The sequence below is a fragment of the Cyprinodon variegatus genome, unplaced genomic scaffold (assembly GCF_000732505.1).
Source record: "Cyprinodon variegatus isolate N-32 unplaced genomic scaffold, C_variegatus-1.0 Scaffold1094, whole genome shotgun sequence".
NCBI lineage: Eukaryota > Metazoa > Chordata > Actinopteri > Cyprinodontiformes > Cyprinodontidae > Cyprinodon > Cyprinodon variegatus.
In genome coordinates, this window is record NW_015151547.1 from 25833 (window position 1) to 45177 (window position 19345).

General features: G+C 36.1%; 1 protein-coding gene across 2 annotated transcripts in view; it reads left to right on the plus strand.

Moving 5' to 3' along the window:
* The window catches only part of LOC107101432 (mitogen-activated protein kinase 14A), a 32509-nt gene that overhangs the window by 1167 nt on the left and 11997 nt on the right, over positions 1-19345 (plus strand). For both annotated transcript variants that reach the window (XM_015400349.1, XM_015400348.1), the window contains exons 2-3: positions 6508-6637; positions 14731-14789. In XM_015400349.1, the coding sequence (XP_015255835.1) occupies positions 6508-6637; positions 14731-14789 (189 nt within the window). The remainder of the gene's footprint in view (positions 1-6507; positions 6638-14730; positions 14790-19345) is intronic.

Below are 19345 nucleotides of genomic sequence, written 5' to 3' on the forward strand. Positions count from 1 at the left end.
GGAACCCTAATGTTTCTCCTGCCTTTGACCAAACTTTAACACCCCCAGCTGCATGTCATGCAGCCCCTGTGAGGACTTCCAGGGAAGTGCATGCCCATATTTAGACCTGAAGATAACTAATGTTTACATAAAAGGAATATACTTGCAATCTTTTGCAAAAGTTTTCAAATCTAATGAGCTTCTTGTTAAAACCACAACTTGAGTTTATATATATATATATATATATACATAACAGGCATTTGCATTTTTGTGCATCATTTCTCATACACAGCTTTGATTGAAAGGGCTTTGTATATAAAGTTATGATTAACAAACAGCATCATAAGGGCCAAGGCGCAGTCCACACAGATCAGATTTAAAATAGATAGTGGGAGTTCCCAAATATTTCAGCCTGTGACCCCAGTAAATAGCAATACAACAGACTGCCCCCCCCACTCACCCACCCAAAAAAAAAAAATACACAGAATTACCTCACTGTGTATTTATTTCTGTATTTATAAAAATAAGGTAATATTATCACATTCGTTTTTAAGTAAATGTATTTTTTTTAGATGACATTTAATAATCTAATGAATCATTATTTAATTGTGACATGTTACAAGTTAATGGTTTATTTAATATTTGAGTACATTTATTTATAAATGTTACATTTACGTATTTCATGATACATTTTTTTTTTATTTCACGAGACTTTCACATTTAGGTGTTTTTTGATCAATGGTGTCAAAAGTACACACATTTGTTACTTAAGTGGAAGTATAGATACTTCAGTTTAAAATCACTCTGGTAAAAGTTGAAGTATCAACTTGTTCCTCTTTACTCAAGTAAAAGTGAAAAAGTATGTGCTCCAAAAACTACTTAAAGTATAAAGTAACCTTTAAAAAAAAACAGCCAGACGCCACTATATGAATTGAAAGCTAAATTTTTTGACTATTTTGAAAAGGATGGGGGAGGTCTTGTTGGTCTCCATCTCCATTTCCGATACGCTCTGGCCTGTGTCCGACCTTTCAGACATTTCAACATCTTTTTCTGAATCTGACATTGTAGCATGACATAGATAATTCATGTTTGCAGTTTGAAGAACACCTGCTTGTTTCTGATAATTTCCTTTAGATAACCAATGAGTGTTTGCGTTATATATGACTCATCCATTTACACTAGTTTTCACTAGATGTGGATGGCAGCAATGATCTGCATTTGATGGCGCAAATAAAATAAATATTTATAAACATAAAACCAAAGCCAAGAGTAATGAGTAACGTTTGTTTTAAAAATGTAAAGAATAGAAAGTACAGATACTTGTGTGAAAATGTCAGAAGTAGTAAGAAAAATAAGTAATGGAGTAAAGTATAGATACCGAAAAGGTGTTCTTAAGTACAGTAACAAAGTATTTGTACTTCGTTACTTGTCACCTCTGTTTATGATATATTTTAGCCCTCCTTTTACTTGTTCTAAAACGGATTGATCCTGGTGATTGACTAACAATTTATAAGTGTCCATTTTATTAAAAAGTTTTGTCATTAACAAGAGGATCATTCTGTAACAAAAAGGTCTTTTTTTTTTTCTTTTTCAATATCCAGAGTTAGATAAAAGTTTGTATTCTAATGATTTACTGTGCCAACTGTTATTTTGTCAGTGTTAGTTGTTGCACATCATAACCTTCTAAACGTTTGTTCAAACTTGCTTTAGATTAATTTTAATTCAGTTTATTCATATAGCGCTAATTCCAGACACATGCAATCTCAAGGAACTTTAAAGAATACATTCAAACAGATTATATTTCTCTCCAGGATGGTGTCACAGATAAAGCTACTATGACAAGAAAAATCAGTGTCAACATAAAATCAATGGTTGAACTAACAAACACAGCAGAATAGGAGAGAAGAGATGGAATAAGCAGAATGATGAAAAGTTGGCCCCTATTTCCTCCAGCAGCCTAATTCTAAAGCAGCACTATACATGCATATTACAGAATGGTATTGTCAAAGTACAGATTCAAGTACAATTTGTAGTCTGTGGTATTGCTTAAATTGATGTTCAGCTCTTTATTGTCATCTGAGTTTAAGCTGTTTCTCATCTAAGGCAGTGCAAAAATCTACCCTCCAAAGCACTGCCAGAAAACAAGTGCACTTGAGAAAAAGAAACAATAAAAAAAGTGTTTTGTTCTCCAGGCTAGTATCCTCTTTGTAACTTTTCTGTAGAAGAGTTTTCACAAATCTTTTCAAAAACCAGTTGCATTAATTTATGCTGTCTTCTGCTGCTACTTTATATGTAAATAAAAAAAATAAATAAATTCATGATAAATCTCTCATCCAAGTATTAAGTTCACACCAGCATTTAAGCTGTTCCCCTAGGGCAGGAGTGTCAAAGTTGTTTTTATATCGAGCAACTTCAGAGTTATCAAGTCTTTAAAAAGGTTACACTTGCAGCTGATTGCATATTTGGCCCATAGGCCTCAAGTACTAGAGTATCTTCTGCTGAATTCTGCAGGCGCTTAATCTATATGATTTTTAGCCTCTGAATGTTTAAATACCATTGGCTCCTCCAGTACACCTTGTAATCTGTCACTCAGTTAAACCTTTTTTGTGTCTGCTGCCACCACATTGCTCAACTTCCTCGCAGAAATATTTAAAAAGAAACCCTATTAAGCCAGTTTCTCTATCACTCATAGACCGTACAGACAGCCCCACGCCTTTTAATCCACACTGATTCAGAAACTTTTGAAGGGTTTGTGTGGAGAGAGAGTCTACCCTCTGTGTCGCTTCTTACTTTGCAGAAATAATCGTTTTGAATGCCTTTAATCAAGAAGAGAAATCTACTTTTCTCAGTTAAGACCAGCAAATGCATGAAACCAACACACACCCAGAGGTGATGTACACGTAAAAGAAACATTTTTTTTTTCCAGCTCTGTCAAAGACGAGGCTAGGAGACAGATAATGCAGCCCCACAAAAAGCTTGTGAAATAGTTGAAATTACACAAGTGTTTTTGTGCTCCATGTTTGGCTGACTCACTTGGATCTTACCTCATTAGATTTTCAGCTTAGGTTTAAAAACCTGTAATTTTCTGTCTTTTATTCTAACATCTTCTGCACAGTAGTTATTTTGGTCTATAGCTTGGCTTTAACTTTTGCATCTGAAGCGAAAGGCAAATATACTTGAGCATTGCATATTTACTATCTTGTTTTGCAAATCTGTCCTTTTTGATCTGGATAAACAATGTTTTATTTGTAAGTGGAAGGTCAAGTCTTTATAACTGTCTTCTTAATCTTTCTGGGCAGAGAGTATTGCAGAATGCATGCTTAAAGTCTTTGAATATTTCTCTCTCAGATTAAACTAGTATTTGTATTTCCATGTTTCTGGTTCTGCCCTTTTTTTTCTTCTTGTTCCTGTGTTTCACGTGACAAATATGTCAGTTTTTGACTACATGTCCTGTTTGCTATAAAAGAAAAAAGTCCCGACAAGCATGATTTAACCTGGCTGCTAATTTTAGGTACTCCACCACAGCTCTCATATTTGTCATTCCAGTCAACTTCTCACATGGAATGATTATTATAACTTCGCGTCACCGAGGACATGAAGACATGAACTCTGTGATGTTCTGCACAGAGAGATCTGATAACTTGAACCTTGCAACAGCAAAATTAGCTCATGACTTGCCGTGCAAATACATTGAGCTATTTGTTCCTGTAATAAAATTATAAAATGGATGAAACACCGGCCTGTATACCTGCATGTGCCAGTTTTATCTAATAATGCATTAATTTTTCTCTCAGTTTTACCTAATCATGCATACATTTTTCTCTCATATTTGCAAAGAATAATTAATATAATCTTTTTTACATCTAAAATAATTTAGAAAAAATATATACATTTTATTTAGTTGCATGCAATTAAAAGGAAAACCTAAATGTCCTAAAAGTTGCAGATAAGCACATATAATCTAGAGTCAAGTAATTTTAAAACAAAATGTTTTGTTTCAGGAGGGTTTACAATAGTTTACAATTAAAAATATGTTAAATGGCTGTCTAGGCAGTATTTTAAGATATTAAAAAAACACTGTTTGTAATGATAGTAGTTAATGTGGTGATAACAGTATAGAGTGTAATAAATAAACAGATAATTTAGTGGCACTTTTATCATTCGTTCTTGGCTTATAAAAAAAAACCAGAACCAGAGATAAAGTGTAATCCATCTAGATCCTAACAGAAATGGGAAACAAACTGCATCCATGCTGTCACTAAGAAGTTAACGGAAAAAATTGTGACATGCATACTTTGTACACTAACATTGTGATGGTGATAAATAAAATGTACATTGTACAGCCCTTTGTTTGGATGCATATGTTTTACCAAAAAGATATAGCCAAAAAGAGTAAATGTGCACAAGAGTAGATGGAAACACATTTGTCCAAAAAGTTGTGACGTAGAAAGTATTTACCACACATGACCGATCATCTGTTCCACTGCAGAAGGAAAACATCTATAACATTAAGTTTTTGTTTCGTTTTGATGAAATCAAATGTGATAAAATACAAACATGTTTATCAAGACCTTGGGCAACAGTTCACATCACTGAGGGAAGTTTTTTCTTTAAACAGAGACTGGGTAAATCTTCAGGTGCAATGTTACCAAGTAGGCTGAGATAAAGATTGTGATCTGTACTTTTCTGCAGGTTTGCACAAAATGCCATAATCACTTTGCGTTCACACACCAGTGTGACTCAGGTTTAAAGATTTTCTCCAGGGCTGGCTAGCTAAAAGGCCTTGAAAGATGACACTGCACTTATTGGAGACCTCTCTACTAGTCATTTATAGTACACATTTGTGTGTTTGCTCACTTAGCGTGCCTGTTAGTCAGCGGCCTGCCTCTCCACTTCCATATGAAGCTGGCCTCACTGCGTTGCTCCTTTTTACAGCCCACAGTTTATAGCCATTTCTTACTGCACTTCCATTTATCACAGGCTAATTGGATGATGTGTACTCAGGCTCGTTTTTGTTTGCCTTGTAGATTAGCAGTAGTTTCAAATATGGCATTGTGCTTGTTTAGTTTTTTTTTTATCCCCCCTCCTATTTAGTGCTTTTTTGTCGAGGATTGCTTTTCCCTCTCTGCTGTCACACAGGGTTGTTCCTCATGTTTCCAACATTGGGTGTGGGAGATTATCTATGACTTGCTGGAAAAAGCTTATCTCAATGTTCTTGCTATGGATGCATGGCAAACAGGGTCAGAGTTGACAGTTAACTCTGCTGGGAGTCAGTTTAAGGATGCATTCCGACTAACTTTAAATGTCGACACTTTGAGTGGTGAAAAAGGTGTGCAGAAAACATCGGCACCGCTCTGACTTTGGGTTTGGTTATATTTTTGCTTATCTGTCACTCAAGTTCCCCTTTTAGAGTTACTCAATTGTATTTTGTCTAGTCTAGCTAAAGCTTTTTGACCCAAATAAAACAAGCAAAAACAAATTAGTTAGCATCATTCTTAGTAAAGATCCCACCACCCCCCCTTGGTTGAGCAATCGACTTTATAGATATCCAGATAAGGTGATTGACCTTGGAAGGGAAGTGGTTTATCTTAAGGATAAATAAAGGAGGATCGCTATTCAGAAATCAGCTGCTTTTGTTGTTGAAGCATAATAAATGAAGACTTATTAAAATAAAGGTAATCTGTTGTGTGTCATATTTGGTTTGAACATTTTAAAAAATATGATACTTGTCACCGCAAATGCTTCCAAACAACCATTTCATGAGCAGGAAGTTGTGCATAAGCTCTCTAAAACATCAAGTAGCAGTATTTACGTAATATTTTCAATTCCAATAAATTAATATTTTTATGCGTACTATTTGTAAAAAGATAATCTACCTTGGTTCAAAGGGCTAACAAACATTCCCACCAAGCAGGTTGCAATTGTGATAAATGAGATATTATTTAAGAGATTTTTAGTTCCCACAACAAATGCTTTGTTGGGCTACTGTATAAAACCTGGAGCTCAACGCTATTCTTGACATTTTGAATTTAAAAAATCTTCTTGGATGGGAAGTGAAACGTCTTCAAACTTGGGAACAAGGTCCTATGGATTTTTTTTTTTCTTTTCTTTTTTTTTTCTTTTCTTTTTTGGAATTCCTACAACAAAGTTTTAAGATAAGATTTAAGACCTAAGATTTCTGAAGTTGGATTTAAAACAGGCAATCTGGGTAAATATAAAGTAGTGAATGTTTACCTTATAATAAGGGAATCGCAGGTGGATTTTATCTGCATGTAGACACTGGTGCTGAGCTTCGACAACTTCAGCTTTTAAAATAAGGAATAGAAACCAAGAGCACGGCTTTATGCAGTTATTTGCTTTATCGGTTGAGTTGTGACCACCTACACAGTCAGGTGAAGGATCTCATTGTTGGTTAAAGCAAGGGAAACATAACGTTTTTGTTTTTTTTATGGGTTTCGTTGTTTGCTGCCTACATTAATGGCATTGACTTCCTCTGTCTCACGTTTGAAATGTTCCGCTCATTCACAGCTCGGCATACGACGAGAAGACAGAACTGAAGGTGGCGGTGAAGAAGCTGTCCAGGCCTTTCCAGTCCATCATCCACGCAAAGAGAACGTACAGAGAGCTGCGGCTGCTCAAACACATGAAGCACGAGAATGTAAGTCCGCTGCGGTGTAGCCCCCATCGCTGCCAGGGATTCCTGTCTCGTCTGTAAATGTGGGTTTTAGGGACAAGATCACCACAGAAACCTCATGACTTTTTTTTTTTTTTTCTTTTACATCCAATAACCACTGGGTCAGATTTATATCTGCTGATGCATGTGTGAGATCATGCAGAGCTGTTTTTTTGTGTTTGTTTTTCTGTTTTGGGAGGGGAAGGAGGAAAACTTGTTATGACTCCTCAGGTTACAGGTTATTTATATAGCAAGTTTTTCTTGGTAAAAGCTGAAGGTACGCTAAGCTTCTTCTTCTGTGCATGGTAGCACAATCATACAAGACTGAACCGGCCAACTGTGGCAGGTGTCACATCTAGCTAGGAGAGGTATTCCCCCTGCATGTAGCGCTGGGCTGCTTGATGCATCATGAGTCACCTAACAAGTACTATATGCACTCTCATCACCTTCTGTTACATGTCGTCTTCCCTGTCTCTCCTTTAGTATCAAAGCAACACTGTATTATTCAGAGCAGTGGCTTCAGCTGCCCTCCCGCAAACCACTGCTTTGGTTTTGGTCTGAAGACACATGACACACGTCTGGGAAAGTCTCACAGATCAACTGCTGTCCAGGTCTCAATGAAATTATGGGAACCAAAGGAGTTTAGAATAATATTTTAATTTCTACACTGTTTACTCAATTTCATTATCTAAATGTTTCCTTTGTTTTTACTTCCTCCCTCCTTTCTTGCTAGCCTAGCCTCCTTGGGTCTTTCCTTCCTGGGTCCTTATTGTGGTCTGCCCTTCTTGCCCTACCTTGATTCATTCTGCTTCTGTACTTTCTTATTTTGCACATTTCCTTTCCTGTGCCTTTAATATTTGTCATTCTTTCTTTTTCATCTTTGCTTGTGTCTCCATTAGGGCTGAAACTTATGATTATTTTGCAAATCGATTAATCTGTCGGATTATTTTTTTCATTTAATAATTGATAAGCAAAAGGTTCCTTAAAGAAGTTTTTTTTTTTTTTTTTACGAAATTAAATTTGGTGAAACTCAGATTTTCCACTTCAGGAGTTCTGCATAGAGCATTTTGACAAACATTTTTTTTTAAATCTTAAACGTAAGAATGTTGACTAAATTAATGTTCTAAGTGGGTCGCTTTGTCATCTAAAGACATATTTTTTAGTCTCTGTACTCCAGTTAATGATTAACCCATTACTAAATTAGTTTAGGATTTATTCAATAACTGATGAATTGTTTCAGTAAAGTCTCCATTCCTTCATCCTACCCTGCATCCTCCTTTGTATCATTTCTTCCCTTTCTTTGATGAGTTCTCCTGGCTCTATAAGCCCAAATCCATTATCTGTTTTCTTTAAATTTCTGTTATACATTCAGAAAATGACTTTAAGGAGTGAGAATTTTGCCAATTTGAGACTAGATAAGTATGAACATCCTCCTTTGTAGAAACTAGGGGTGTCCTGATCCAACGTTTTCATTTCCGATACCCATATTGCCGCTTTGAGAATTGGTTGATACCAATAATGGCCAGATACAATATTAGCATCAATCATACCAGCTTTTATTACTTATTTTATACCGTGAAATGTCAGAAAAGACTTGATCAGGCAATATTACTCGAAACATGAACAAAAGTCAACAACAATAGTTATGAAAACGACTAACCCATGTAAAGTTAACCAATTAGTTACAGAAGATTTTAACAGAAGCGGAGACCTTCTATGAAAAAATGTCAGGGGTGTTGGCATACAATTTCTGATATTTTTTTTAGCTGATATAGAACCAGGACACCCTTAGTAGAAAACCAGAGAGACGTACTGTATCAGGTAGACATATCTGTAGTTCATGAAAAGGTGAGACAGCCTGGAAATTTGTGTAGGTGTTAGGATGCTATAAGTAGAAACCCGTGCAATCAGAAACAGGATCTGAAAGGACTAAATATGTGTCTAATTTGAAATTAAATGCATTATTTTGAAATTGAGCTGAACTGAAATTAAAACCTGATATTGATAGTTAGAAAATAAATGAATTTGTTTTGATAATGTATTTTGTTGTCATGAAAATTACATTTGACTTAATTTCCGTTCAATTTAATTTCAGTTGAAAATTCCGTTTCCTTTTCTAAAAACGGGTTCTTTAAGAGTAATCAAACACAAAATAACAGATTGCATCATTAATTTTCTACAGTTTAAGCGGAAGCAGAGGAGGGTACTTGAGCTTCGTAGATGGAATCCATTAGGGCTGGGTAAAAAAATTTATTTAATCGATTTTGAATCGATTCCTTTACATTTTTGCAAAATCGATGTCTAGGCAATGAGATTGATTCGTTTTATAGTGACGCATGTGACGTTCACATTCAAATGAGCAGGAAAGATGCTCTCAAGATAACTTCATGCCAGACAGCTGCAAATATAGCAAATAGGTTGTCTGAAGGCATTAACAAATGGGGGCTGACCAGCAAACACCCTGTAGTTGTTACAGACAACGCTGCACATATGGTTTGTACAGTGGAGATAATGCAGCTCATGCATGTCTGCTGTGTCACGTCTGCTTGCTCGAGTGAGGCTTCACTTTTCACAAACAAGTTCACACTTTTGAGACAGTTTTGTTCACATCTGAAGTTTAAACTGTCTGATTTACAAGTTTGCACTTTGTGTTTAATGTGACAGGAAAAAAATAAAATACTTTTGAAACACAGTTGAACCGCTTTAATTGTTGTAAAAACAGAGGGAATCAAAATTAATCGAGCTGTATGAATCAAAGTCGAATTGATTCAGGACTTTGATGAAAATACCCAGCCCTAGAATCATCCTGCATATCAAATATATTATTTAGAAACCACAGAACAACACTGCACCTGCAGTACGTGCTTAGGTAATAGCTACAGGCAGCTATTCCAGATTTGTTTGTTCTTTATGACTCTCCTCACACAGGACAATAGACATAGTTAATGGCATCTAACAAGTCTGATACTGCTTCAGCTTAAAATGTAACTAAAAACAAGTTACACTGGTCTATCTGTGAATCTGTGTTCAATTACTCTGTGGCTTAAGGAACTGGTTGCCTGACATAAAGAAACGTCATTCTCAAACAAACAGAGTAAAATGAAAGAATAGACAAATTGGTATTTTCAGTCTAAAAAAATACATTTTCAAACAAATTAAGTCATTTTCAGACCATGGAATTCAGCTTCAATTGAGTGAAATTCATTTGAAAACCAATTATTTAATTTCAAATTTAATAAACACAATTCAAATCCGGTTTGTGGTGGCTATGGTTTCCTGCCATGGGGATGTAATTACTGAAGAAATTTGCATAGCAAACAGTTAAAGATTGATGGATTTTATTTTATTTTTCAAGGCAGACGCCGGTCATTTTGACCTCAGTCTAACCGGTCACCAATATGTGCTGCCATCTTTTGGGAGGCTGATTCTTTAAGCTGATAGTGCCTTATTTTCATTCAATTCTATGAGAAGATTGTCACAAATATAAATTTTACGCACATCTTTTTTTAAACAAAAAAACCCCCGAATACATTTAATAGAAAATTAAAAGAAAACATTACCAATGGAAAGCAAACGATGGGAGCGGCAGCATGCATTGCAAGTGATCTCAAGGCATGGCTGGTGATATGAGCTGATATAAGTCAAATATATCAGTTGATGTATTGGTCAAGAGTTTTATTGGTGTACTTGCAGCTGTGATAGTAACTGGGTGGATAAATCCCATGCATTCCATCTTTTATTGTTTTTTTTTTTTTGTATGTATTATTGTTGTTTTGGGATTTTTTTGGTTTTGTTTCATGATTATTTAAAAATATAATATTAAAAAGAGCCATTGGCTAAAAAAACTAATCAGTTTTCAGCATTTTGGAAATAAAACCTAAAGAAGTTAGAGATGTTTTAAAAGCTTTTACGTTGTATTGTGTGTAATAATTGGTGTTATAAAGTTATGATCGTTCAGCTATGTTTTTTATTTTAATTATAATTCTTTTGCACTTTTTTTCATTAACATGTGGGGTTAAAGATAAACCAGTCAAGGAAGTGTTCGGTCTGTAATGGAGAGAAAAACGTAATGTGTCACTGTGACATAAAAAAACATCTAAAAAACTATGGTTTTACTTTGACAGTGTTTTAGCGGCTTTTAAAAATATTCACTTCCCTTTGACATGTTTTCCTTATGAACTACAAACTTAGCTGTGATTTGATTTGACAGACCAACAAGTTATTGAATAGTAAGGAAATGGTACAAGCTTCATTATAAAAGGTTTGCAACTCCTCAACATTTCAAATAAGAAGTTTGCATTCTTTAGTCATATGATGTGGACACAGTGCATGAGGTGGGAAACAGTAGGATCCTAACTAAAATAACCTCTCTGTTGGATAATGTCTCCCACCCCATGCATGAAGCTTTTGCAGAGCTGGAAAGCTCCTTCAGTGACAGACTGCTGCACCTTAAATGCACCAGGGAGCGTGATCACAGGTCCTTCCGTCCAGCAGCTGGAAGCCTTTATGACCACCACTGTTCCCAACAACGTCAATAAGTTGTTACACTCATTCTGATTTTGCACAGTTTCTATCTTAGTCTGTTAAATAACATGCTTCTGTCATTTTGCACATCTCTGATGTCCATAGCTGGATATTGGTTCTTTATTTTCCAGGTGCACAGCTTTTATATTGTTAAAACACTTCACAGTGCAGTACAGTTCATCTTTTTTTCTTAATCATTTTTCTAAAGTCCACATTTGTGTGACTATTTTTTCTATAATCTTTTTGCTGCTGTAAACAACAGAATTTCCCCATTGTGGAACAATAAAAGATTTTCTATGCTATTCTAAATAAAATCCAAAGCAGTTCAGCTTCAGCCCTTAAATGCAAAGCACAGTTTCAGTTGCACTAAACTCCACTGCAACATATGCAGGGTCGAAACATTAATAAATGACTAAAATTAGGTTTTTATCAACCTGGATATGAAAGTTGTGATGAGTAAATATCAGAAACTGCATCAAAAAGGGCAGTTTTTTGTGGCTTTAGAGTATTTGTTAATGCAGCATTTTGCATTAAGGGGCGGGGGGGGATTATGCTTTATGTGAACCTACCTCTTCTTACTAAAACCTCTTTTTAAAGCTGTGATTCATTGTGCTTTCAGCATGACTTTTTATCTAGATCCTGTTTTCTGCACACGCCCATATTTCACTACTCGAACAGCCACAGGGTGTTTGTTGAGCAGTTCAGAAATTGTTGTTGCACAAAGCAGCAGAGCTTGTAGCTACCTCCGTGCATTATCTGCAAAACAGGTTTTACATGAAGTGAGGATTATTTAGGATTAGTGTAATCATTGCACCAAATGCATAGCAGCCACATTGTATAGAAACATGTGTCTGCTGGCATAATAAAAGTGTAGTGCTTATGTAAGAGAGGGTGCATCTCTTTCTTCCTGTTTACAGGAAGCAAAGGCATAAAAAGGGTGAAGCTTTTTGATGCCTACTTAAGACTGAAACACACAGAAGAAGGGATTCTGTGTTTTACTGACGCTGTTGCCGGGAGACTCCCCGGGTTTTGATTTTTAGAAAGTAAAGGCAGACCAATCAGCTGTTTGTTGTGGCTGCAGCTCAGCCAATGAGCTCCGATTTTGAGTACTGAGTGGGTGGGCCACTCGAATGTTTTCACAGCACCATATCCATCTGAGTCTCTTCTCCTGGGGATGGGGGCAGGGTCGGCTCTCTTTGTCAGTATACATGCTTGCATATGTGTATGCATACACCCGTGCATGATGGTGTACATAAGCAGGTCCTGCTGAAACAAATCAATTGGGAGTTTTAAGTGGAGTTTTTTTGCACATTTTTTTTTTTTCACCTTTGCTTTTATACCTCCTGCAGCAGCAGTATGACACTCTTTTATTCATGTTGGCTGATGTTTAACAAACCAGCCAACAAGATTGTGGGAGATTTAAAGAGCCTGTGCAAGTTCAGAAGTGCAACTTTCTTTATTCTATTTGGGCACAGAGACACCCTATGGGTGGGGTGTTTTTTTTTTTTTCACTTTTGTGCACTTCACCGCAAAGGAAGTAGAAAACTGTATTCTCAGTAATGCCCCCATTAGCATGATTAGGAGCTCAGAACAGGAAAAACTATCATGACCTACATCTGATATAAATGGGTCAATATAGCTTTGTTGGTTAAGCTTAGTCTAAGGAAATGTTTAGGTCAGTTTGAGATTTATGACAAGGTTTAAATAGTTTGGACATTTTCATTAGTCTTTATTTCTATTTAGTTCTGATTTCATATTCTATTTTTTGTATTTATGAGCATTAATAATAAAATAAGAACTAAGCAAACAAGCTTATAAATACTGATTTTCAGTTTAGTTATCAGTTTCAGCTATAGTTTTAATCTTGTATGTAATGTACATACTGGAGGCAAGACAGGGTTAGAAAAGAAGAAGATAGATAAGACAGGATAGAAAAGAAGAAAAATAATAATGATAGAAATAAAATCCCACGTAAGGACTGTATGAATGTACTTAAGGACTGTACTGTACTGAATGTACTTGCCACCTGCTTGTGTGGTGCGGTACAGGAGACAAAAACAAAACAAAAGAGCAACTGGAGACTAGACTCATCTTAATACATTATGATAAAGACAATTAATTTTAGTTCTAATAAGTTTAGTAAATTCATACTAAATCAGTTTTCATTTGTCTTCAAGTTCTAGTTTTTATTTTCTTGCAAATGTTTTTTTAATTTGAGTTTTCCTCCTGTTGTTAATACAGTTAACGTGTAAGCCCATGTAGTTCATGCAGAGCACATAGATAATCTTTTGCCTTTTACCCAGATGTTGAAAACTATGGGAAAGGAAATGATGATGTAAAAATGTGAATTTCTACAACACATGCCATGTTTTTTTGTGTGAAAAGACTTTTTTTGTTTTTCATTTTACATGAATTTATGTTTAGATGATCTGCCCGTATCTTTCACTGCAGACAAATAAAATACTATAAAGAGTACAAAGATTTTTGTGAGCAAAGCACACCTAAAAATCTCGACTGGAGGAATTGGCCAATATTCCAGCAAACTTGTGTAAAAATGTTTTAAAAGGGGACCCGAAAAGAGTTCAGTCAATTCGGGCTTAACAATACTGAAAGGTAGATTTATCTCACTGAGGAGAGAACAGAATCCCTTAAAATATGAACATAAAAGAAACAAAAGCATCTGAAACCTATAGAACTAAACATTAATACTGAGGATGGACTTTTGAAATGTCTTAATAAATTATATAAAAATGTCTAAGAACAATAGTTAATAAAAGAATACTACTAAGAGCTGAAAAATAAATACTGTAAATGCTGTTCCTGCAGTATTTGGTCTGTTTCTGCTGGAGGCCTGAGATAAGGCTGAAAGAGTGGGAACTTCCCATGACACTGGTCAGTCAGCAACAATCGGTGTTCCTCCTGGAAAACTATGAGAAAAGTGGGAAAGTTAAAACCGGTTTAATATAGACACATAAAACGGTTTATTTTTGGGGAACTGAGACACAGTCCGTAGACATAGACAAAGTGGACGACCGTGTCCCTTCCTGTTTACACCCCAGCATCCTTTTGGAAAACTGTGTTATTGGCTGGACCTGTTGTATGGTTTCCACCTTTTATTTGAAACTTATTGAAATGAGTAAATGTAGTTTTTCGTCCTAGATCATTTTGTATAGATATTTTAAACAGTTCTGATCTGTGTTGTTCTTCAACTTGCTAATAGCCCTTAATCGCACCAAAAAAAAAAAGGTCAAAAGCCAGCTTCTGTCTTGTTTGGTGGTTTTTAAAATGCATTGAGAGTATGACTTGTTCATTTTACTGGTAATGTCTCTGTAAGGTTCTAGTACTCAAAATACTTTAAGAAACAATTTAAGAAAAAACAGTTGAAATAATATAAATCTCAAACTTTTCCAACCTGGGTAATAATCTGAAGCTTTCCCCGGATTAAAAACTTATATGTACTAATGTGGGCTGACTGTACATAGACTGTACATAGATGTATTGTTTAATGAAAGTTGTAAATGATTACTAACCTCCTCACTTATTATTCCCTGCAGGTGATCGGCCTCTTAGATGTTTTCACCCCAGCAACGAGCTTAGAGGAGTTCAATGATGTGTAAGTTTGTTTTTGTTTTGTTTTTGTCACCCCCCTCTATCCGTCTGCTGCCTTTGTCCCCACTTGGACTCTTTGGTTGTTGTTGTTGTTTTTCTGTTTCTCTTCCTGCTCTCAATCCTCACTACTGTTGATCGAGTTCAAACCCAAAAATCACTTCCACCTTTCAGCAGCTGAAGGAAACGCTGCAAAAGATGCTTAAGTTAGCGTGAGCCCAGAGTGGGGGGGCATACGTATCAAGGTGGATAGAGGGTTGAACACACGTGCGCTGTGCACATCACAGCCAGTCTCCATGGTAACAGCCATCTGGCCGTCTGTGTGCTTGTAGTGTGTGTGTGTTCTGAATCCTCAGTGAGCGTCCTTGAATTGTATGCGTGCTGTTGCGTCATCAGCTTGTTGCACATTTGTGGAAATGTGAGGAGAACCTCAACGAACTATTTAGGCTGTGCTTCACCTTTGGTTTTAGGCGAGCGTTTGAGAAGGCAGTGAAAATGGTTTGGCAGAAAATAAGATGGATGCAAATCACTGAGTGATTTCTGGGTATGAATAAGAGGTAAAGGCTCAGGATTTAAGATTTAGACTGAGCATTACTGTGCAGCGTCAGAATTTAATGAAGCAAAAACTGTAAAAAAGTAAAAATCACAAAAGTAGTGCCCCCTTTTTATTTCAGGATGTTAAAGGAGTACTAAGTCAAACATTTTGCCTTAATATATCCTCTTCCAAGTCCTTGTGATGGTAACCTAAGTGTTCATGAGGCATAGGTCATCTCCCGCTACTGTCTGTGGCCAGAAACCATAGCCATCAATAGTCACACGGCCCTCACTGTGCTGCCCACAGGTGAGCATAGAACACTTTTGGATTCTAGAGGTTTGTGACATGTTGGAGCCAGCATCAAAATCCACAGAAACCTTTTTCTAAAATGAAAAGGAAGAGAAAATGTGAAATGCACTGAGACAGCTCATAAACAAGAAGGAACTTTGGCCAGGGGATCGCTTTGTGGCGAGACCACGAACAAAAACAAGGATGCAAAACTGATGCAGATGTTGACTCTTCTGTGAAGATTCTCCGTCATTCAGGTCATGCTCAAGCTTAAAAACTTCCCTTTAGGTAACTGTCTGGACGTAAATTTTTCTAGAAGTTTCAGCTCTCATCCAAGAGACGTCTTCAGTTCCAACTAGTGGTGGGAAGCACTGAGATTATAACATACTGTTGGTGTTACTACTGTGACTTTAGAACGATAAATTTTTAGTTTGCTGCTGAAAAATATGGAGAGGTTGAATAACCTTGTGAGAGCAATTAAAAAATGTATACACTTAAGTGACTGAGAGTGACAGTCTGCTGTAGCTGTGGGGTGTAGTCCTCTAGGGGGAGCACTACTCCAAAATCACTAAGTACAGGGCTCGATGTTAACCATTACCCGATCGCCCGGGGCAAGTAGTTTTTATTGTCAGGAGAGTACAAATTATTCCGAGCACAAAACAGTTTAAAGCAAAGTTTAGTTTGAAAATGTGCAGGAAGGATTGAAAAGCATGTTAACACGGTAATGCAGGCTTGAGTTCATTATCTGACGCATGCATATACACGCCAGGAACCTGTAAACTTACTGAATTACAAAATAAACATTTAAAAAACAAACATGTTTCATTGATATGTATACAAAAATTTATATTAGGAACTATATTTATCAAACATTATACTGGGCAAGTAAAAATTGTTAATGTCAGCCCCTGAAGTGCAGCTTTAAATTTTGGGTTATTTCTAGGGATGCACGATATTGGGATTTTGGCCGATATGCCGATATTTTAAAACTCATGTAGCTGATAACCGATATCGATACCGATGTTAAAGCTGGACAAAAATAAGTAGTCATTGAAAATAGCAGNTCGATGTTAACCATTGCCCGATCGCCCGGGGCAAGTCATTTTTATTGTCAGGAGAGTACAAATTATTCCGAGCACAAAACAGTTTATAGCAAAGTTTAGTTTGAAAAGAATGTGCAGGAAGGATTGAAAAGCATGTTAACACGGTAATGCAGGCTTGAGTTCATTATCTGATGCATGCATATACACGCCAGGAACCTGTAAACTTACTGTATTACAAAATAAACATTTAAAAAACTAACATGTTTCATTGATAAATATACAAACATTTATATTAGGAACTATATTTATCAAACATTATACTCGGCAAGTAAAAATTGTTTCTGGGCAAATGAAATGTGAAAGCCACTTGCCCGAAGGTAAAAATCCTTAATGTCAACCCCTGAAGTGCAGCTTTAAATTTTGGGTTATTTCACTTTTTTCTAAATTTATCTGCCATTAACTCAGTCTGGTTGAAATCAAAGATTTTCTGAACGTTTAAAACATCTGGCTCATTGTGAGTTTTATACTTTTTTTTTTTTCTTTTGTTAGTAAATTGTGTATATTTATAATACTGTGATTGTGTGTAAAACAAGGAAGTGGCATAATGGGGCTAAGCCAGTTAGCACCTCTCAGGGAAATGGGGAAATAATTAAGAAAAAAATGTAATTCACTGTGAAACAATGGAAAAAATACTTTGATTCATAGAGTGGTAAAACTCGAAAGGCACTAGGCATACAATATAAACATTGGTCTTGACTGAAGCTGAAGCTAATGCTGTGAGGGCGTTTAGATGAGGAGGCTAAGTTGATCGATGTATGAGTAAACATCCTTTATACTGGAGGCAGTGATAGCAATGCTATTCTTTCTCCATTTCTAGTAGAAAGGATAATATGAAGAAATTGATAGCGTAGATTGATTCTTCCCTCGATGCTTTGTTTCTGGTTGCTGGTGTTAGTATTTTTTTATAATTTTTTTTTTATTCGTGTTCTGTTAAGAGGCTCTTTAGAGATTAGAATGGATTACAACTTAGAGTTGTCATAGAGGAGTTTACTCAATTAATACTCAATGGTCTTCAACCACGTTGAGCTGTTTAACTGTAGGCATTGAAGGATGGTTACCTTGAAATCCCGCATCCTCCGCAACTGCCCCACTCAGCTCTGCCGAGCTCCAGACCAATCTCTCAGAGCAAAGCCTACAGTCTACGCATTCTTGCTCTGTTCCAACTTCCTCTGAGCTCGAGGAGAGCATGCACCATATTATTGTTAAATTCATAGGAGCAAAACATGTGGAAATTAACACTTAATTTGATATGATGCATTATGTGAAGTTTCTGCCCAAATATTTTCTTTTTGTTGGGGTTTTTTGTAACATGGATAATTAGGATCATACTAAATTGTTTTTTAAAAAACAAAGTTGGTCCCCAACTCCAAAACCAACAACCCCTCAAGCCATGCCTGTGATAAAAAGTTTGTTTTGAAGTTGTGAGATTCGCTCTTGAAAGTTGTCATGACTGGATTTGATTAAACTTTTAAGCCTCTCTGTGTAAAATAAATACTTTGATCGAGATGAGAAATCTGCTACCTGGTATGTTGAAGTACCGATAGTTTGCATCCAATCATTTAAATAAACGGCCTTAGATTTAGGGATGTATAAGAATTATTCTGCAATTTGTAGTTGCCAATTTATCGTTACTATATTTTAATTTGACAAACCGGATCTTCTCGACATTCTTTTTCCTGTTTGGTATCATTGCAATTGTGGATCTTGACCTGGTCGGACCAGAGCAGAGTAAAAAATAGCTCTGCTCCATATTTTGATGGACCTTTAGTGTTTATAAATTTATTTTATTGTGATCAAACGGATAAGCTTGTTTCTGTTTGGTATGAAGTTTCGTGATAAACAGGCATATCACAATAATTTACAATATCATGAAAATATAATTTCAGAAAGTAAAACTTATTTGAATATGCCATGTAAAATGTTTCATAATTCAGGTTTTGTTTTATAAAAGTGCTTTTTTCTGAACGATTTCCTTTTTACCTTGGATAGGTTGGAAAAAGAAAAATATATTTTTTTGTTTATTTACAAAAACAAGTCGTCCATGATTTCTTAATTTTTATTGGCATGTACCTTAAAGAGCTAGCACTAGCTTCGTCAGCTCAAAAAGCTAAACAGGAGTACCTGAAAGAGTTTCTTATCAGAAAAATGTCTTGAAGAAAATGTAATAATCTCCTTTATAGAAGAAAGTGACTGTCTGTGTTGCTATGAACGAGGTCCTACACATTTTGGCTTTGGTTCTTTGTTATTTACTTGATTTATAAAATCGATTATCCAATCTATGTGACAATAGCTGGAATGTAGGCCAGCGTTTCTTCAAGTATGCTCGCTGCAATGACCAGGTGTAATGCGTGGCTGCTAAGCATGATAGGTGAAAGCCCCTTTATGGTCTTATTTGCAGTAAAATTATACTGAAAGCAAAAGTTTGGCGCTGCAAAAGAACCACGTCTGGTTTGTTTGTCAACAAGTAAGAGAGAAATGAAACCAATTAAGGGGGAGTGTTGGCCTAGTGGTTAGAGCATTGCACTTGTGCTCTGAGAAGGTTGCAAGTACCAGGTTCAATCCCCACATCCTCCGCTCTTTGTTCCTGAGCTAAACCCTTAACCCGACACTGCTCTCTGGGCGCCACACAATGGCAGC